The 21,605-nt window shown below is 44.8% G+C and overlaps 3 protein-coding genes across 4 annotated transcripts; 1 reads left to right on the top strand and 2 right to left on the bottom strand.

The window, feature by feature from the left end:
- Positions 1 to 1,287: 1,287 nt before the first annotated feature.
- Positions 1,288 to 7,521, bottom strand: tnfaip6 (tumor necrosis factor, alpha-induced protein 6). Of its 2 annotated transcripts, XM_030343008.1 has the most exons (7): positions 7,329 to 7,521; positions 6,106 to 6,243; positions 4,075 to 4,236; positions 2,921 to 3,149; positions 2,062 to 2,102; positions 1,580 to 1,698; positions 1,288 to 1,537 (listed from the first exon to the last, which is right to left on the bottom strand). In XM_030343008.1, exons 1-7 carry the CDS (start codon positions 7,426 to 7,428, stop codon positions 1,535 to 1,537), a joined length of 792 nt encoding a protein of 263 aa, XP_030198868.1. In that variant the 5' UTR covers positions 7,429 to 7,521; the 3' UTR covers positions 1,288 to 1,534. The 2 variants fall into 2 exon arrangements, with proteins under 2 accessions (XP_030198868.1, XP_030198867.1); XM_030343007.1 differs by having other exon boundaries at positions 1,288 to 1,698.
- Positions 7,522 to 9,778: 2,257 nt separating this feature from the next.
- pnkd (PNKD metallo-beta-lactamase domain containing) lies at positions 9,779 to 16,190 on the bottom strand. Its single transcript, XM_030343005.1, has 9 exons — positions 16,017 to 16,190; positions 15,739 to 15,854; positions 15,440 to 15,552; positions 14,975 to 15,033; positions 14,612 to 14,704; positions 12,194 to 12,357; positions 11,617 to 11,703; positions 11,308 to 11,423; positions 9,779 to 11,031 (listed from the first exon to the last, which is right to left on the bottom strand). The coding sequence occupies exons 1-9, from the start codon at positions 16,172 to 16,174 to the stop codon at positions 10,858 to 10,860; spliced, it is 1,080 nt and encodes a 359-aa protein (XP_030198865.1). The 5' UTR covers positions 16,175 to 16,190; the 3' UTR covers positions 9,779 to 10,857.
- A 279-nt stretch (positions 16,191 to 16,469) lies between these two features.
- LOC115532921 (protein lifeguard 3-like) lies at positions 16,470 to 21,581 on the top strand. The gene is made up of 11 exons (XM_030343006.1): positions 16,470 to 17,007; positions 17,650 to 17,957; positions 18,061 to 18,274; positions 18,372 to 18,425; positions 18,531 to 18,581; positions 18,703 to 18,742; positions 18,894 to 18,931; positions 19,034 to 19,121; positions 19,759 to 19,854; positions 20,336 to 20,389; positions 20,551 to 21,581. The coding sequence occupies exons 2-11, from the start codon at positions 17,669 to 17,671 to the stop codon at positions 20,698 to 20,700; spliced, it is 1,074 nt and encodes a 357-aa protein (XP_030198866.1). The 5' UTR covers positions 16,470 to 17,007; positions 17,650 to 17,668; the 3' UTR covers positions 20,701 to 21,581.
- Positions 21,582 to 21,605: the final 24 nt, after the last annotated feature.

The following is a 21,605-nucleotide window of genomic DNA, read 5'->3' as shown; positions in this document are numbered from 1 at the left end:
CGTACGAAATCAACTATGACCCCGTACGTCACATCCCGGACCGCCTACTTTGCCTTTAAAGGATAACTTTAACAGTTGTGTGCAGCATCCCATGCATCTTGAACCACAAAATGCTTTAGCCTTTCTGAAATTCCACCAAGCATTGGTTGGATGGATAATATAATGGATGGATAATACTAATATTAATATTAATACTATAATAGTCAATATGTTATTATTATTATTATTATTATTATTATTATTATAATTATCAAACATACACACAAACACACGCACAAACACACGCACGCACACACACACAGACACACACACACACACACACACACACACACACACACACACACACACACACACACACACACACACACACACACACACACACATCAAAATGTTGTTTACTCCAATACAGTAGCGGCGCCAAAGAATTTTGATTGCTTGAGCTATGGGGTATAGATTATCTATAGCAGGGGCTAATACATTTAGACGCAATAAACATAACAAATAATACTACGCACTATGATTTGATTTGGTAACAGCCCAATCACACAACAAGCAGCCAAGGTCATCATCACTGAGGCAAATCAAAAGTATAATTTCATAGTTCAGTTTTGTTACACATAAGTCTGACGATATCTTCTTATATATATATAATTATATTATTGTGCCGATCACGGCCATGGTTGCTAAGTGCCGTGCCGCAAAGGATCCTTGGAGCCTCGGTGGCACCGAGGCGGTCGTGTTTGTGGAAGATGATGTGTGCTTCAGGTGTGTGTGCGTGTGTGTGTGTGTGTGTGTGTGTGTGTGTGTGTGTGTGTGTGTGTGTGTGTGTGTGTGTGTGTGCGCGTGTGTGTGTGTTTACATAAAGGCAACTTTTAGGGTCGTTCGGAGAATGGGCCACGAGAGTTGCAAACTCCCATAACTTGGGCCCCCGTTGGTTCATTCCCGTGCTGCTTGCCACACTATTATTAAAAACATTATTTCCATAAATATATATCATCACAAAGTGATTGGGGGTATTTGGGAGGGGGGGGCTTTGAGGGGGCTGAGCCTTTTGCAGGGGGAGCTTAAGCCCCCGCTAGCCCCCCCACCACCACCACCACCATCACCCTCGCACCGCCCCTGCTCCAACATAGCTGGACTGCATTGCAACCCTGCATATTGTATGCATCTGGTCGTTGTGGCTCAACTCATGAGCTAGAAACTTCCCATGACCACATGTCAAGTTTGTTAGTTGTATTTATTTAAAAATCGAAATCAAATCAAACAAATTAAATAAACCACAGCAGAAACCATTACTACTTTCATTGCAATTTGGGTCTATTTGTTTTCAAGTAGGCTGTTTCAAACAGGAAACAAACATTCACCAAAGTTAAATAGAACACAAAATAAAAAAATTAAAATAATTGCAATATTACTGTTACAGCAAGAACTTAATAAAAGTCATCACTACACAAGGAGTTGTTCTGGTGTACATTGTTGTGTGAGTGACAGGTCAAGGGTAGTGGCTGGTGTACGTCGGTGTGTGAGTGACAGGTCAAGGGGAGTGGCTGGTGTTCGTCGGTGTGTGAGTGACAGGTCAGGGGAGGGGGCTGTCCTGGCCCTGGTAGAGGAGTGATGCGTTGAAGGCAATATACTGCATCTGAAAGCCCCCCGCTGTCACCGACGCATCCGAGAGAAACTTCAGGGTCATCACATTTCCTGTAAGGACAGAAATAGATAGAATTTTTTAAAGGTGACATATTATAGCACCAGGTGATGTGGACATGCCCACTTTCAAAACGGCTTGTAACGGCTAACCACACTCACACCTGCTGGTATAATATTTCACCTTTTTAACATTTGTGCAGCCATATAATTATAAACATGCCCATGCAACATAAAAGAATAATCGAAGAGAACTACCTCAATGAATTGAATATGAATTCTGCAACTTTTTTTCGCTGTAGTCTTCACATGTTTAAAGCAAAACCTTTGTGTGCAAGAAAAGTATCCTTCTGTCTACCTGGGGGACTTCACAGTCGTCATTAAATCAGTGTTAGGACGAATAATCAAACTTCTCACCACTGCTGATGATGTCATCTGGTAGGTCGTCACCACAGAACCTGCATAGAGACCTGGTTAGATACTTTGAACAAGGACTGTGTAATCGTATACAGCAGCATACTCTGGATTGGCATGGTATGGTATGGACTAGCTTGCTGTGGTATGGTCTAGCATGATGTGATATGGACTAGCAAGGTGTGGTATGGACTAGCATGATGTGGTATCTACCAGCATGCTGTGATATGGACTAGCATGCTCTGGAATGGACTATCATGGCGTTGTATGGTCTAGCATGATGTTGTATGGACTTGCATGCTGTGGTATGGGCTATCATGGCGTGATATGGGCAAGCATGGCGTGATATGGACTAGCATGCTGTGGTATGGACTTGAAATGTGTGGCATGAACAAGCATGGTGTGCTATGGACATACATGGAATGTCATCGTATGGTTCGAAGGTAAATGATGGTCCATTTTGTCATCCATTCTTAACTCTTCCATCAGTAATCATCTTTCGCAGAGTGGTCGTTTTCGGATACATTTGAAAACTCTGAATCTGATGTATCTGGACTAGTTTGGACGTGTCCTAAACAGTCCTGAGGATCACACACACTGACCCTGGCTGATGCTTTGACCCACATAAACGTAACACCTGCCTACTTACATCTACCAACACCTGTGTTGGCCAAAGGGTTCAAAGCGGTCCGTGTTCAGGGTGAGTTATCTTCACTAGTTTAGTCTACGACCGCGCCCTGGCACGTCAAAGCAGCAAATAGTTAGAATCATGACACCTGTGTTCATCCTAGGGCTACACCTCTGTGAAAAGGTTCCATTCCTTAATCTGCTCTGGGCCTCTTCAGGACGGCAGGCCACGTACCTCCCGGCGAAGCCTGTGATGTCGTCGTAGCTGTCGTAGACCTCCAGGTAGTCGGCCATGCACGAGGTGTCGTCCTCCAGGTCAAAGTCCAGGAAGTGCAGGCGGATGCGCTGACCGTAGCGCACGCGGATGTGCCAGTAGCAGATCTGCTCGTCCTCGTACTCCTCGGGATACCCCGGCGTCCGGATCTGCCTCTCCGGCTCCGTCAGAATGCCCCCGCACTGCTTGGCTGTGTGAGACAGTGCAGAAAGGGAAAGTAAATCCCAGCACTGAATGGAGACAATCAATAACAGGTGTGCCAACAGTGCAAACTGGGATTTAATTAGATAGTAACAGTAATAAAATGTTCATTTTTTTAAGCCATATGGTCTTCATTTACACATCTAGATCATTTAGTGAACAGGACTGACATTTTTTACGATTAAAAAGTTCAACAATTACTTGATTTTGACATTTCAATATGAACCATGTGTTCGCAAAAAAAGGTCTGTATTATATTATTGTGTAAACGTCTCTGGGCCTCTATGAGCTCAGTTGCAAGGTTTAACCTACATAAACACCCGTCATGATTACGTCAATGAGATCATGGCAGCAGGGAGGAAAACCTCAGCACCACGTTGCTGCTGACTCACAATGACACAAGCTGAGTGGTTGAGCAAAGCGGTGCCTGATGGTGACAGCAGCAGCCCCGCGTCAGCCCAGAGTCAGCCCATAATCAGCCCATCGTTAGCCAAGAGTCGGGCCCTCTCCTCTGCCACCCTGCTGCCCCACCAACCCGCTGAACTCTCCTCCTCAGCCGCAGGCTGGATTTCCTGTGTGGTTATCCTTGTTCGGAGGGGGGTTGATAGCTTGCACGCTGGGAGAGAGATTGGGCCACAAGATCTCCAGAGGCTGGATAGCGCCGGTTCCTGTTTCGCAACTGACACTCTCTGCTGGGGGGCCGTTTATTTTCTGATGGAACCGGGCTGCTGAAGTTGGAAGTCTGATCACTTTTCCAACACATGTTTCAGTCCGTACAGTAATTGACTCAACCTCAGCCCTCTCCTCTGACTTCAGGGTCTGACTCAGACGCTCACTCATGGACCACTAAAAATCCACACCCAAACTTCCTCTTGCATTCACCATGGAGACGCTCCGCATGCCTGTATACTCACTGTCTGGGTTGAAGCAGAACACGTCCCACCTCTCGCTCTTGTTCATCCGGTAGCCGTAGTCTATGATGCCGATCTTGCCAAAGCCACAGTGGGCGCCGGCTTTGACGATGGGGTAGCCCACGTGAGCCTTGTCGAACCAGCCTGCCGAGCACACGTGGAGACCTAGAGCCCCCGCAAAACAAGGTTCATAAAAGACATGAAGAGGGCAGTAAACGAAGCAAGGAAAATCTACATTTCCTTCTTGGTTTGCCGTGGTGCAGGGAAGCAATCCTTGTGTGGTGTACGACCCATTTCTGTCGTAGGTACTGTAAGTATTGTTTTGTCACGCTAACTTTGGTTCTAGAGAACAACTGGAAACTGAGGTCTGCAGGGGGTGCTCTTCTGCTGCTCTCCAACGAAGGCGGTCGCTTCTCTCTCTGCTCTCTCTGCTCCCTCCCGGCCCTTATCTGTCCTGCCTCCGCTCTTTGTCTTGTCCTGTGCTGTCTCTTCTAAATCTGTCAGAGCCTCTCTCTGCATTTCTATCTGAAACCTAAATTATGGATCTGATTGGCTGGTCTCTCAACGCTATTGATCAAATTTTCTCGACGAGAAAAATGGGCAAAGGAGAGCCCGCCTGCCCTGACGGAACGTTTGCAGCTGGATACATGATGGACTCCTGGAAGGAGTGGAGGCCTGTTACGCCCCTCTACACCCCACTGGCCTTGCAGTGGCAGTGCATTGGTCTGTGGGTGGTGCAGGGGCACCGTCAAGTTAAACGTGCACACTTCAGCCTCAGAAGGGAGCTTGCTTTCTGTGTTTGTCCCTGCTCTGTTGGCATTTGTGTCTCGCCATACTTGACGTTGAAGACGTCTACATAATTGGGATTATGATAACAGGATTCCTGCTGTTTGGAGTTTGCGGGCTCCTGTTCTATCGCAAAGCTAGGAAGGCGATGGCAGCATGTTCGGCTATTGAGAAGCTGCCCGTCATTGATGGATTGTGCCGGGCTACCAACACACAGACTCAGGCTTAAACGGGCCACCGAAATTCGGCTAATTCGGTTTTTTGGAATCTGGAATTTGGAATATTGCAGAGAGCATCAGAGAGACTTAAGGCAGGTGAAAATTGCAGAGTCGGCCTGACCCAAAGCAATCGTTATCTTTATTCGGCTCCCCCACTCCCCTGGTTGTTATGCAGACAGATGCTCTGCCCCCCTGTCCTTATGATTCTTGGACAGGATGTAACTGGTAATTTCGCTGCTCTGCCCTTGTGACATGTGCAATGACAATAAAGTCTCTATTGTATTCTATTCTATTAAAAAAAACAGCTTTGCAAGCTTCCTGCGACTCGGGAAGAATCTGGCAACGGACCCCCCCCAGCGAGGAGAGCAGGGCTTTAAAGGAGACAAGGACCTCCTGGTACGACTGCCATGGGGAATGAAGGATGTTGGTGGGGTTGGTGGTGGGGGTTGGGTTGGAGGGGTACTCGACTGTAACCACTGACAGATTACCCCAACTTGAGGCGGGCAGTGTGTGTGTGGGGGGAACGACTGGATTCAATCCCTGTGCCATGGGGAACACTGAACCCCTGGAACCTATCGTTAACTGGCCCCTTTTACTGTTCTGCTGGAGCTGCGTAACATTGGACATGGAGTTTTACAAGAGGCCCCACAGGGGGACGCTTTCTGTCGGGCACAGAGAAGAACCAGCTTTGTTCACCTCTCTGAGCGAGTTGGGACTCCCCCTCCCCAAAACTTTAAAGGCATTCCGCTGGGTTTACAGCGATGGACTACCTATCCTGGTGGAATGTTATAGTTTAGATGCTGTAAGCAAACCCAGCCCACGAGCACACATGGGGAAAGGTCCACCTCGATCCATCTTCTTTCAGTCGTTTGTCACCTGGGGCTCAGGTAGTCACAATGTGGTGTCCAGTGTGTACCACATATGGACCGTTTTATAATCTCATGATGTGGTGTGTGTGTGTGTGTGTGTGTGTGTGTGTGTGTGTGTGTGTGTGTGTGTGTGTGTGTGTGTGTGCCAAAATTATACTGACCTATTTTGCGTGCAGCCTCCAGTTGGTCATAGGTGGCCAGCTTCCCTCCCTCAAATTTGCAGACAGCTTTTGCCTCTTTATACGTCAGCTGGTATCTGCCTTTGCGTGATTCCCTGTGGTATACACCAGCTGCTTGCTCTGTCAGAGAGAGTGAGGGGGGGGAGAAAGGGATAGAAAGAGAGAGAAAGAGAGAGAGAGAGAGAGAGAGAGAGAGAGAGAGAGAGAGAGAGAGAGAGAGAGAGAGAGAGAGAGAGAGAGAGAGAGAGAGAGAGAGAGAGAGAGAGAGAGAGAGAGAGAGAGAGAGAGAAAGAGAGAGAGAGAAAGAGAGAGAGAGAGCACAGTCATAAAACAGTGTATTCCCTCTCATGAACCAAGGTAAATACTGACACTGACACACTGCCAGTGGCGTCCAGTTGCACCAACAATGATTATCCGCATCTAGGAGAAACCGATACACACATCAAGAGTTTCTCTCAAAGAAAAGAGATTAAAGATGCCCTAGTTGTGACATTGCTGGCTTGTTCAGTGTGTGTGTGCGTGTGTGTGTGTGTGTGTGTGTGTGTGTGTGTGTGTGTGTGTGTGTGTGTGTGTGTGTGTGTGTGTGTGTGTGTGTGTGTGTGTGTCTGTCTGTGGCTTTGTGTTTGTGTGTGGGTGTGTGGCCATGGTTGGAGGGGGTGTGAGGTCTCTCACTGAGGTTTTGGTATGACGCATGATACTACAATAACAAGAAGAGTGACGTTATCAGGTAAACTTATTTTAAGATTTTCTTTAAATCTATTTGAGATAACTGTATTTACTGTGACTCTGAAGTACAAGGTAAACAAGTCTGTTGGAAGGGTTCTGGAGAATATAACTATAAAATAAAACACACTTCAAAGAAAATGAGCTGATGTGAAGAGGACAAATAATCCTCAATATTCTCAACCTATTTATGATTAAGCACCTCCCAATGTTCAGGCTGGTTAGCATGTTTGAACAATGTCAAAGAAATTCGATGATATTATGATGCTTAATAATGTAATTGGAATAGGAAAATGCCACATTGGTGTCTAAATTGTGCTCTAGCCAGAATGTAAACACAAGTTGAACAGCTCAATTAAAAGACACAAAATAAAAGCCTAATCTCAGTACAAATAGGGCGTCCTACAAATATGCCTGATCGGATATGGCCGATATGAACGAAGAAAGCAAAACGCATATAAAAGAAGCGAAGCATTATTTACCCAGCCATATTGAGTTATGAAACACTCCGTTTTGGAATCCCCACGAATACGCCTCATCCAGCAGAAACCCAAACACCCAGAGAACAGCCACGACGCGCATCCTGAGGCAGTGCGCAACGAGCCTCTCTCCAAACCAGATGTTCCCCGGCGCTGGTCCACCGCGCAATGCTCCCCATCTGGCGCAGCCTCCTTATATGCCCTGTCACTACTAACCAGTGAGCGGCGTTGCTCAACACCGGGATTTTTTCCTGCTGTGCTAAGACTACGTAGTGACCATTTACTGGGAAAAGAGTTTCTCCTGTCAAATACTTTATAGGCCATGCGTTGTGGGGATGACTAGATTTACGCATGGCTAAATTATGAACTGGCCTCGACCTATCAAATAGGCTAGATCTAAATAAAAAAAGACGTGAATGTGTCATTACCCAAGTTCAAAACTATATTTAAAAGGTTGAATATAGCTCCACAGATGGTGTAATGATATTTGGATGTAGGCCTACCTAGAGCACATTGGACTTTTGACAATTATTTTGGGTTGGTAGACCTATTAAGGCCACCGTAATAAGTAAATCAGCACATGTGTTCCCAAAATAGTTTTTTTTTTAAAGATATTTCACGAACATAATTCGGAAATAAAAGTCATCCCATATCAAGTCCTTGGTTTACTTGTATTGAATCGGTTCCAGATCCAGAGAAGAGGAAGTGACCTGTGCCTTCTGAATGCTGCCCGTGTCCAACAACTCATTTAAAGGCACACATGGAAACTCAGCCTCAGGCACAGTAATTGTCATATAGGCTGCGTTGTTTAAGCAGATTTATCATCATTACCACAATGTTTCCAACAGCCACGCCAAACCTAATTGCTCACAGCTTTGAGTAGGCCTATATAGGTAGACTGGCTCTAAACCAAAGTTACTATATGAACCTCTGTTGATGTAAAGTAGGGTAAATGACTTGAGAAAAGCGTCAAACTTTTCAAATAAAAAGGAAATGAAAAGATCAGGATTTTACCAAACCCGCTGCTTGATATTTGAAACACTGTCAGAAGATCATTCCTCCAAAACACTGTCCCTAGAACCTCTTGGCACGTGGTTGACCTATATGTAGCCAGCCACACTGATAATGACCCTGAGGCTGTCAACATACCAGATATAAGCCTACCAATTCATCTTCTGACAGTAAATATTACTGGAGTAATGTTCCCATAATATTCCTCTATTGTTGTAATATTACCTCTCAATAGCCAACAATTCATTGTCGGTTATGTGTTTGAGTTAGGCATACTTGGTCTTGTACAGTACAGGGTGAACAGGCAGAACTGAGGGTCTGGAATCAAGAACAAGAAACAAACAAATTATATTGAGAAAATAAAACTAAATTTATTTTTTACATAAATAATAAGTTATATTATAATCCTACCTACCTTTCTGAACTGAATGAAAAAGCTAAATGTTACCCGGTGATTGAAGGCACAAAGGAATTGCTGTTCAGACAATCCACACACACACACACACACACACACACACACACACACACACACACACACACACACACACACACACACACACACACACACACACACACACACACACACACACACACACACACACACAATTTCCGGGGGTAGCGCTTCTTTTATTGTCGAGACTTGTAGCCTTGTATGTGGCCACTTGGAAAGTAACTCAAACTGCACATGGTCACCGAACACAGTGGGCTGATGTGGCGGAAGGAAGACGCTATGGACAGATGGACACATGGATGAACGGCCAAGGGGAAGGAGGGGAGCCGGGAACTAGATGGAGAATAGTGTCATTGTTCTGCGGTAGGTTTTACACTAACGCCCACCGAGTGACGCTGCCATGACTTCATGCTTACTGGCACTTGAAACCTCAGAGGTGGTTGGATTAAAACGTACACACAAACAGTCGTATGCGTAAACACGCAACAAAACATGCACAGACTCAAGAAAACCGACGCCAACAGCAGATTGACAAAAACCCACAGGCAAGTACACAAGTACACACCTAAATGTATGTACGTAATACTATAATTTAAAAATCTGGGGAGATGAAACATTAGACATGCTTCAGGAGAAGACTTTTACGATTTCCCAATTATGTTGAAACTCACAAACTGCCAATGTTTGGGGGGGATAGGGGGGCGTGATAATCGAAACCATTTGGACCCCTCAGTGTTTGGGACAAGACAGCAAGAGGACCACCCCTCCAGTAGATTGCCTCTTTTACTATGATACAAACTACGAACGCATTATACAGACATGGTCATGTTATTGATTCAAAACATTGGTTTTAAGCAGACCTGAGATCTGGTTGACAGTCAATTACATTGTACCGTTTTAAACAAAAACATTTAAAATACAGACTTTTTTTGTAAAAGCCTGAAGCAATCAATAAATCCATCCATGGATTTTAACAAACACAGGCGTGTGCTTTTGAATTGTAACGAATAACAATTAATTTTTTATTATCAGTCAAAAACTTAACTTTATAAAATATTATTCAACATACAATGAGGTATTATGACACATTTACAATTTCATCAAAAACAGCTACCAAATAATACCAGTCATTGGAGAGTAACCAAAAGCATATTTCCATCAAATGCTTGCAATTTACAACATGTCACAGTATGAGAATTTCTTTATAATGTTAAAGCAGAGGATTGTATAAAACTGTAATTGTACCTTATTAAAACGGCTAATAAATGGGAATGATTCAACGCTCAGAAAATTATTTTTTTTCAAGCAATATTTCCCTGGTAAACTATGGGATATGAGACAGGAATTCATCACAGGTGCCAACATAAAGTTGTCTGCATGGTACCTCGACACAAGCTTATATTCATAAACACAATTAATTGCTGGAAATTCCTCCTAATTGACTAACAAAACATTAACTGAAACATTTGGCTTTTTTTTTTAAACTTTGCTGGAACCACCATTAGCAGCTAAGGTGACTCCATGTTTGGTTTTCACATACAAACAACCACATAAGTACCTATTATACAAACACTTGGCCACAGAAAAGGCTGTCCTAGCTAAAGTCCCCTTGAGAATATGCTAGAATCCAACTATTTACACAGACACAAAAAGGTGCTGCTCTAATCTAGAATGATCGTACCAACAAACAAAGCATTACCATTTTGGAAACTGCACAAAGAACCTAATGAATGCTTACAGTTATTCCATCAGTACCATAAATGCCCCATTAAATCCACGTGGTATTCAGAATTCACAGCAAAAAAGTCTGTTTAAATTGGGGGGTTCACCCACAATCATCAGAAAACGGGTCAGTACTAGAAAAATAACAGCATGCCACACATGCTAATTACACTCATGATCACATTATGTCGCATGAAAATTGGCTTGCCCGTGTTGGCCGCGGCTTATGAGCCTCCCACAAGTCATCTAAGAGTGTGATCTACTAATATGTTTGGATCAGGGGATCCATCCTCTCTCTCCACATCTCGGGGGCCCGCTTTGTGCTCCGGGGCCCCCGGGCGCGGGGCCCTATCGGCGGTTGTAGGCGTCCTTGTGTTTCCTCAGTGCCTCCAGAACGCGGGCCCTGAACTCGGTGCCGTCCTCGTCCTTCAGCTGCTGGAGCCCCAGAGCCTGCTGGAGCTCAGGGGAATGGAGCCGCAGGAAGGGGTTGTAGGCCTTCTCGTCCCCGATGGTGGACGGACACTGGAGGGGCCGAGGGGGAAGCAGAGAGAACACGGGCCGCTTAGTAACGGATGGAGGTGAGCGCGTGTGGAGGATTACATAAAGGTACCGTTTTTAAAAGGGTTAGGAGGGCGGAGAAGAGAGCGAGTGCGAGGGAGAGACACTATGATCGCCTTGCTGCTGGCTGCTCTCCTGAAGCTCAGCCGTGACCTCGGGAGTTAATTTAAAACTCGTGTAAATCATCAGCCTGATCAAAGTGCCAGCGCTGCTCTCATCGTAAGCGCAGACGTCCCTTACCGTGCACAGCTTCTCTCCCCGCTGCTGCACCACCCAGTGGTACTTGCTCTCCCTGGCAGTGTTGCTTGGCTCCACTACGGCAGCAAACAGCAGGTTGTCCTCCGAATACTCATGACCTGGACAAGCACACGCACACGCACGCACACACACACACACACACACACGTTGATTAAGCTGCCAAAATGAAAAAGGGGGAAAATATGGAAATCTGCTGCAAAGACATAACTATGGAATCTAAGACAAACACTTTCCTTAACACGAACACATACACAAGGCTCGGGTAAACAGGCTGAACGATGGTGCTCCTACCGGGCCACAGCAGCGTGTCGTCACTCAGGCAGCCCACGGTGTCCAGGGAGGACAGCATGGTCGTAGCGCTGCCTTCGAACATCCTCCCTGATGAGGACAGGACGACGTTACAGGGAGACTCTCCCCACGCACGCTCAACACTTCAGGAACACACCAGTAGTGTTTATCGGTCAGAATCTAATGAGCTGTGGAGGATTGGTAACGTCATATCAAAGATGGCTTGAATCTAAACAACCTACACTCCCTACTTCTTGGAACTCCTTAACCAAAACAAGGGCTCAGCAGATATTGGCCGGCACTTCCTAATCCAAGCATTAAAAAGGCTTCCAGAAAGTTCCTCCCTCTTACTATCAGAGACCTTAGGCCCCTTAAGGCAGCCTTACGACGGGGAAGCCCTGATCAAGCAGATCAGGGGCGGACCATCTCTGAGTCCAGGAGGATTACAAACGGCCGGACTATTATGCATTCTCCTTCTCCGCTTACCCCTTGGGACAACGGAATTGGAACGGCCGGCGACAGAGTGCTGGTGTTGATTGAGTACAGTAAGCCACTGGTGCGTGGGAGACATGTTGCTCACCACAGCCTGACAGGAACACCAGGTCCCCCGAGAAGAGGCTGGGGGGGGTCCCGTTGGGCCGGCCCTCCAGGAGGTAGATCATGTGGCCCACCGTGTGTCCCGGCGTTAACAGGGCCTTGAAGTGCATGCGACCCACCGACACCGTGTCCTTGTGCGAGAGGGGGCTGTGTTGGGGACACACACACACACACACACACACACACACACACACACCTTGAAGATAACAGCAAATAGAGGTACGCAAAGGTACCGAAAGGCAGACATGCTGTTTGAAGGCTATACACAATTAAAATGTCTTTGAGAAAGCTTTGAATATAAGCGTTACAAGGAATTGAATCTTCACATTCGATTAATCTTCTGTTGATCTGAACAAACAATAGTGACAAGGAATCCAGACAAGGGCTCCAGCCAAGACGCTTGCCGTTTATGAAGCTGAAGATGAAGTATATGTCTAGCCACCAAGGACATGGTGGCTACGGACTTGGAATGAGAAGTTTCTAAAGGCTCAGAACAACCTTATCTGTTGATCTCAACAAGAAAAATAATTTTTTCGACGGATCTTCGTTTAAGACCATCTTTTCTAGGTTTATTACTGTTAAAATTATGATGGCAAATCATACGAGTCACTTGTAATTATGGATTTTTTGCAAATACATACAGCGTTTGGTTAATTGGTATTTATGATATTCATGATGCAGTATTGATTGAGACGGAGGAATAAGGAAAGAAAACCTTGCTATCTGATTGATTAATATGCATCCTATTTCCCAGTGCTGCATACAATTATAATGATGACGTCAGAGCATTTGATGAACCATGTGTAATTATGATGTAGTACGTTTATAAAAGCTCAGAACAACCTTAACCACTATTAAGCTTCTCAATACAGAATAACTCCTAATCTATGGATGATCTATTCAGATCTTCTTCTCTATGTTACTTCTGTATACTGTTATAATGAAGACGTCAGATCATAGGAGTCAATTGTAATTATGATGTAGCTTGTTTTTGCTATTTGTGGAAACAGACCAACTCAGTACATCACATGTTGAAGACCGGTTTGTTGTGTGCGGCATGTGAAGTCGATCTCGCCAACTGGACGAATTTGGAATTAAAATATTCCTTTCATGGCATGTGATGTAACCTATCTCGCCTGTATGACGAAAACAGTCATAAAATAGGGGCATTCCTTGACCAAAAAGGGTGCAAGGAATAGGTGAACACAAGCACAAACTTATAAAATAACATAATGGAAGATACCCCTTTAACGATAAGAGATGTGTTCAAACAGTGCAAATATGATTAAATTAATTACAGAAAGCAGTGTTCTGAAATGGGATCAATTAATAGTATTTAAACCTATGTTGTGAGCAATAGAGACGAAAATATTAAAAAAAAAAAAAAATTACATTTCTCACAGTGCAAATATGTTTTTGAATGAATTTCTGAAAATTGTGTTTTAAGATGGGACATATGTAATTATAATTTGTAAGCCCATGTTGCAAATATAACAACCAAAAAAACATTTAAATGTTGATGCATGATTGTGGTCTATATGGAAATAGTACAATTACTGGTCTTCTGGAAATGTTTTTGGTCGCCGTGTCATAATTCAGCTACATTTTTAATATATTGTTACTTAAAGGTTGGGTATGGGATTTGCGAAACGGCAGCAGATTTTTAAAACACACAACTCAAATGGTCCTACCCCCTCTCCTTCAACGCTGACTCTGACTCCACCCATTCCAAGTACCTGGACGCGCAATCATGCACGAGCGAACTCAGATGCGCGAGAGCGAGCCATTAGCTAGTTAGCTAGCTCCAGTAGCTACCGCAGGATAACAACAAACAGAAGCTTGCTCTGGGTCATGAGCTTTGAGTACGTGCACGAAGGGGTCACTCGCGGGGAGCGGGAGTGCAGTCCGACCGTTTGATTGACCTACTTACTGTCCAATGCCACTCGGTGGGTCTGGAAATCATTGCCTGGAGTTTTTCGAGCCCTGCCCGTTCCACAGATGATTGACTTGTTTAATTTTCATGTCAGTACTTCTCACTCACTGGCTGTAAGTGGGTTATGATAAGGATTTCAAGTAATTTTGCAAAAATGGCCACAAAAGAGAATTCCATACCCAACCTTTAAGGCACACTCATTAACGAGAAAATGTCAAACTGGCACTGCATGTTAAAAAGGTTGCTGACCCCTGTCTTAGACTATGCTGTTACTGCACATGCTGTGTTGCCTTCCCTTAAAGCATGGGTGACCAAGTCAGTGTTCTCCTCTGGCTCACCAAGGGGCTCTCAGGAAGTGACCTATGAACCGCCTGCCTCCTTCGTTGGAACGTCCCCCAGGTCACTGAATAACAGACTTGACATAACGGCACGCAGAATGTAATGCTGGCGTGCGAGCCGGTCGCTTACTGCGTCAGGCCGGGAATGTTGTCTGCGGCGTTTCCGTACACGCGGCAGGAGCTGTGGAGCTTTTTGAGGGCCGTGTTCCCCCCGCTGTGGTCCCTGTGTGGGGGAAAAAAACAATATCTCACGTCAGAGAGACAGGAGCTACACGGGATACATGGAATACAGAATATAGCTTCAAATCACATGATGTTGGTGAACCGCTCATTAACAACATCTCTGTTGTCGTTGGCCCTCCACATCCACTGCTATTGTGTAATGCACGATAGCATTGTCGTCGACACAATGCTGTCCATTCTACTGTGTGATGCATTCACACTAGGACCTTCAGTTTGGTTTGCTGAAAGGCACATCAGAAGTCTCTCTCACCAGTGCTTGTGTGTGCAGAGGATGGCTTTGAGGGTGGCCTGTTCTTCCATGAGGGCTGCCTGAAGAGTGACACAGAGTCATGGTCAGTTACAACACTGCGAAGCCTGCATCTCATTCCATCGTATCACATGTTGCTTTTTTTTAGTGACAAGTTGCCACGCAACCTCGGGAAGTGATTATTGTTGAAGTTACATTTAAATGAGCTCATCTTCAAGGCTTTGATCCGGTTTTATTCCAACCAAGGAACAAACGCGTTGTGGTGTGCATACATGTTGAGGTTTACATGTCGATGTCATGTTTACATTTCATTGTGAATCTGTTTACAATAATATATAACAAAACTGTATGGAATATTACTGGGCGATATAGGTCCTATGTATAATGTATAACATATGGACATGGTGGATCCTCCTTAAGCTTGTCTTTTTAAGCCATTCTTAGTGTAGTCAGGTAAAATGGCGTCACCTGTACAGTCTGTGGATCTGCTGGGTCTACTGCCACCGCCTCGCCGGAGGTGGTGTCAATCACAAGGTAGCAGTAGTTGTCCGAAAGCACTGACACAGGGACTATTTTGATACCTAACGAGGACACACAATACAGTCAGTCACTTTACCACACACACACGTACTGTATACCTCAGTAGTGTTTTAGTTTCTCTTTTACTATTCCATGTGATTCATGTGATGTGTCCTTCTGTTAAACGACGGCAGTGAAGTGACAATGGTCAAGTTAATGAGGGCATGTTGTGAACAGCTGTTGCATACCATTCATCTCCACAGGCTGGCCTCTGGAATGTCCCGTTGGGTACTGCTCCCGGGCTTTCTTCATCTGCCGCTTGTAGTACAAGTAGCCCAGTCTGGTCTTTGTGTACAACGTGTACCTGGAAATTATGGATTTTATTAAATCAAGGGCTCATTAATGACACACATTTTAAGTTTGACAGGCAGTAGTCAACACGTACGGCCACATTGATGCTAAGCTATCCGACCAGAGCGCACACAAAACGATGTTGTCGAGTTTGACATTTCGTGTTTCTACTCACGCTATTCGGAACAGGGGCTTCTCCGAGCGGGCCATGGCTCTGCCCAGTGATTTATTCAAAACTACTCGGAGTGTGCGGCCGAAACGGAGGCACATGAAGAAAACACCGCAGAAGGATGCGGTTGCTAGCAGGGTCGCCGACCAGTCAGGAAGCGCCATGGCTGGGTGGGCGTGTCTTAGTGACGTAGCCAAAGGAGTGCGAGAATTAATTGGGATGAGAGACGATCCCGGATTGTGGCGTTACCCCGGTCTACTTTAACGTCATTTCCGGTCTCTTATTTCCTATGAGCTGTTTTAGTCGATTGACAGTCCCCGGTGTGAGCAGGACAACAACAAGAGTATACACAAAAACTAAAATAAGTACACATATGACGGTTTTACGAAAATTATGATCAAGTATTATCCGAAACATTTAACAGAAACGGATATCCCTCTAGCGGTAGTCCCGCCCTCTCTGCCGCCTCTCTCCGCTAAATCCACCTAGCTGAAGATCTCTCCCTCTCTCACCAATAACTCTCTTTTGGACCATCCCGTTCCAGGAGGGGGGAAAGGGAATAAATTAAATTGAATGGCTAAACGGTTTTCAAAGCTCTGTATGTCTACAGCTAAATAATCAAATGATCAAATGATGATCATTAATTTGATCAATCATGCAACATATACCCCCTAGCGTTAGTCTATGCCTACTACCTGACCGACAGCCTACTATTTTAGAAGATCTGAAAGTGTTCTGGAGTCAAATCAAATCATGGTTATCAGATTAAAATGTGACAGTGTGTGGGTCACATCTTCCCATACTTTTTCAACCCTCGGTTGGAAGGTAACTTTCTCAACTTTCGCCTTCACACTTGTCTGAATGTGCTTCGAGGATATCCTATTACGATGATGCCAACCTCCTGTGCTTCATGTCTGCATACCACAGCGAAGAGACTTACCTCAGGCCATTGGACCAGACAGGACGATCTATTCTGATCCCAGTCCAAACCCACAAGGTAACGCTTTTGTTCCCCACCCATATCCTAGAGTGACTAATTAATAATTTCTCAGCAACTTTGTGTCCGCAGTTTTCCTGAATAGTGTTTTTTAACCATCACCTTGATGATGTATTATCTGGGTGCCAAGCACCTGAGGTGCAATTTCTGTGCTAATGTGATTTTCATTAATCCAAACCGGTTTGAAGTGTGTGTGTGTTACGAATTGCAATCTCTTCTCACAGTTGTCTGACACGCATTTGACGGTTTGGTTTGTTCTATATGAGGAGAATAAAGTAGGACAAATGTATTGTTCTTAAACTAACTAAAATAAAATGGCAGTATAAATATGAGAACTATAAAGGAGTGCCGGCTTTGGGTTATTTGGATTGTGAATCTCAAATGAACACACACACACACACACACACACACACACACACACACACACACACACACACACACACACACACACACACACACACACACACACACACACACACACACACACACACACACACACACACACAAACAAGGCAAACCATTCTGAGTGACTGTGTATTAGTGTCACACTGAAGCCCATCGGTAGAGTGGTCTGTCCTAACAATGTGTTGTCTGACAGATGTTGAGAGTATGTTGATGATGATGATCATGGATGCCTTACAGGTGGCCCTGCTGCCTCACCATGCCCAAAGAGGACAAACCTCCTGCCTATGAAGAAGCCATCTCCTCTACCAAGTATGAGGACTCCAGGCATCATCCACCGAACGGGCACCACGACTCTGGCGTCGGGCCCGATCCTCCAACACCGCCGCCGGCTTACAGCCCAGGGCCTGGCACCTACCCTAGGCAGCCCGGCTACGGCGGCTACCCCCCTGCTGGCAGCATGGTGGCTGGGACTGTCTTCCCTCCAGCCGGGATGCCACCCTCCATAATACCCACTCTGTCCGCCGGAGTGTCAGACCACAGCCAAGGTTCCTGACAGTGATGGCCCCCAAGAAATACATACAACCAATACAAACAATAAGCTAGGAGTACAAATAAGCTAATTTTCAACTGTTACTGCGTTCTGCGTAGGCGATATGGATGATTTTCTAAGCGATCAATGGGAGAGTGTTTCTGTCCGGCATGCTTTCATCAGAAAAGTAAGTGTTTTATTTATTAATGCGTTTATAGCAGACACACGTGTTCATCATCAATATTCTAGTTTGTCTGTATTTGAGCAGGTGTACTTCATTTTGGCTGCGCAACTTTCCTTCACTGTTGCGATTGTAGCTGTGTTCACGTTTGTGTAAGTCCCTCTGTTCGTGCTCATTCAAACATAACCTACGAGGAAATGACAGGTAATGCGATGTTAATGTGATAACTAATAATCCCTTTTGCCCTAGTGACCCAGTGAGACAGTTTGTCATCGCTTACCCAGCTCTGTACTGGGCGTCATTGTGAGTGGCTGGAAAAAACAAAAGCAAACAAAAAAGCAATACATTGAATTTTTTATTCGTATATGTTTGACATTGTAACAATGCTGGCTATCCATCTTTCCGTAGTGGAATTTATTTTGTAGTTTACTGTGTTCTCATCTGCTGTAAGGAGGCAAGGTAATCACAGCTCTGCCTTGTACTTTAATTAGCAATAATTAACCTCATATATACATATTATATATATAGAAAAATACATATTTGATGTACATTTAAAGAAATCCTTGTATATTTGTTATAGGAGGCGCTTTCCATGGAATTTTGTGCTACTAATTATTTTTGTAAGTATACCAAACCTTTTAAAAGCTGACATTATTTTATGATCAATTCATCTTGATTTTATTTAGATAAAGGCATGTGTTAAAATTTCTGTCATGAAAAACATGCATCGTGATTTGTGAATTGTTGTATGTTTTTATGTTTTTCTCGTAGACAGTTGCAATGTCATACATGACTGGAACCATCGCAAGGTTAGTCTCTGTTTACCCTTTTACAATCTATGTCTTGGCTCATGTCGTACAGCATTTCTAACACAGTAGTTGTGCCCTCTATTCATCCTCTTTTCCTCACAGCTACTATGACACAAAAGCTGTGTTTCTCGCCATGGGCATTACGACAATAGTTTGTTTGGCGGTCACAATCTTCTGCTTCCAAACCAAGGTGAGCTGTAAACCATGGCTTGTTTGCAGAGCCGTAGCCTGTGGCTGCTTTGTGCACGATACTTTATTGTCAGTGTAAAAGAGCCCCATTGTGTCGGATTACAACGAGGCACTGAGATATTTAAATATTCATGGTCTGTTCTGGGCCAAGATGTTATGTGAATCCAACCGCTCGTTTAGAAGAAAACTGTTGGTTCCCTACTGCAACTGCTTGAAGGAATCCACGAAGATCATTTATTCATCATTATTATAACCCTTCCAAAGTATCCCCTTTTTTGTACTGGCAGACAATAAAGGGAGGGTATACAATTGATGCCCTGTGGGAGACTACGGTAATGTGCCATAGCAGGTCAGGTAGACAGACAGGTAGGCTGCCCAATCATTTCAGTTGGGCTGAATAAAATGATTGGACGGTTTTATTGCAGACCTTCCACATCCACAGATACTGAATTTATTATCCAATACATTTCTTTCAGAGCATTTGATTTACTGATTGCCGTCGGGATGTAAAAATAATTTCAAACTAATATGACACAAAAATCTATCGAAAATAAGTTACCTTCCCTCCCTCAACATTGACATTCAAAATAATAATATGAAACCAAATAAAATTGCGTTTTCTTTTTGAATCCCCGCAGGTGGACTTCACTTCCTGCGGCGGTCTCCTGTGCATCCTGGCCGTGCTGCTCATGATCCTGGGCGTCATCACGGCCGTGGTGCTCTCCTTCCAATATGTGAGACATCTCCCGCTCCCGCCGTGTCAGAAAGTCGCATGAATGTGATGTTCATGGGAAGAGAAAAACAGACCAAAGCTCCAGAGTCCTCACATGATGTGTGAACACCCCCAGCATCAGGAGAGAACGCAGTGTATTGACGTCACACACACACACGGACACACACACACGCACACACACACACACACAAACAGACACTACACACACACACATGCGAATGCGAACACGTACACACACACACACACGGACACGCACGCACACAAACGCACACACACACACAGACACTACACACACTTGCGGACACGAACACGTACACACACAAACACGAACATACATACACACACACACACACACACGAGCACAAGCACACAAAAACACACATGAGATTGATAACACAAACACACACACCAAAACACATACATGCGAACAAGAACCCACACACTCCCTCTCTCATCTCCTATCTTGTCCGCCCCTTCGACAGATCCCCTGGCTCCACATGCTCTACGCTGCAATAGGAGCCGTCATTTACACGCTGGTGAGTCAGAGGCCGGGCCGCGCTCTCTCCCTCGCACACCGCCCTGGGGAACCGGGGGAGCCGTCTCGTCCGCTTGTTCCCATTTGACTCAGAGAGAGGACACGCTCTCCTCTCCCCCTGTTTGTGTTTCATGTGGTTTTATGTCTCCCGTGTTGCCTCAGTTCCTGGCCTACAACACCCAGCTCCTCCTGGGTAACCGCGAGCTGGCCCTCAGCCCGGAGGAGTACGTCTACGGAGCCCTCTCCCTCTACATCGACATTGTTCAGATCTTCCTGTTCATCTTGGAGATCGGCGGAGCAGCCTTGGAGTAAGAGAGAAGGCCGTGGAGACCCGTCCCTGGCCTGGACATAATATCGGCCTTCTTTGATGTATTTGATCTGTTCCAAGGCTGTACGAGTTCATTGTTAGGTGTTGATTAAACTGCATTTATTGGAAGTGGTTTAACTTTAATTGATAAGTATAGCAATCATGAGCATTGAAATGACACTGGCCCATGTTACAGAAAAAGAAGGGCAGAGTAAGTGTATCTCTGCGTGTTCATGAATGTATGGAGAAGATGGCTACAGCGGTCAGATCTTGATAAAATCTGATTTGTTGTTGCAGTGAGTAGTTTCCCCACTATAGTAAATGTATGTACCATGTTGTGACCAGATATCAGTATTGTTTTAGAATATTCCTGATTTTGTATGTTATAACATTAAAACATCTTGATCACTCCATCAGCTCTGTAAACCAGGTGAGTGGATATACTGTATTCATCCCTGTGTGTAACCTCATCATATTTGGTTCTTTAGGACTAGTTTAGTTCGAAATGGTTACTTACTGACCCACCCATCTTATCATACAATACTTTTTCCAGGAGTAAAAAGTAACCTATCCAGGGTTGGATTTATGATGTCATAATATCACTAACTGCTTTTTAACGTAGGCGAATACTGCCATCCAAACATTTGAGATGTCAGCCAATGAACTTGGCTTTGCACCGGGACTAAAATCAACTCGGGGGAGCTTTTATACCCCCTCAACCAATGAGGTTTGGGGAGAAAAAGCGATTCCGAACCAATGTGATGGCTGCAGTGAAAGGAAGGGGAATTGTGCAGGTGTGTTTATTACCGCGTTATCAGGGCTGAAAGCCAACCTAATCTCAAATTCCCAACCAATCCTGGGTTCACCCTCAAGACACCCTTTCAAGAAATATGAATAATTCGACGATGGA

Source organism: Gadus morhua, chromosome 20 (genome assembly GCF_902167405.1).
Source record: "Gadus morhua chromosome 20, gadMor3.0, whole genome shotgun sequence".
Taxonomy (NCBI): Eukaryota; Metazoa; Chordata; class Actinopteri; order Gadiformes; family Gadidae; genus Gadus; species Gadus morhua.
Note: the sequence above shows the minus strand (reverse complement) of the source record. Positions and strands in the feature narration are given on the sequence as shown.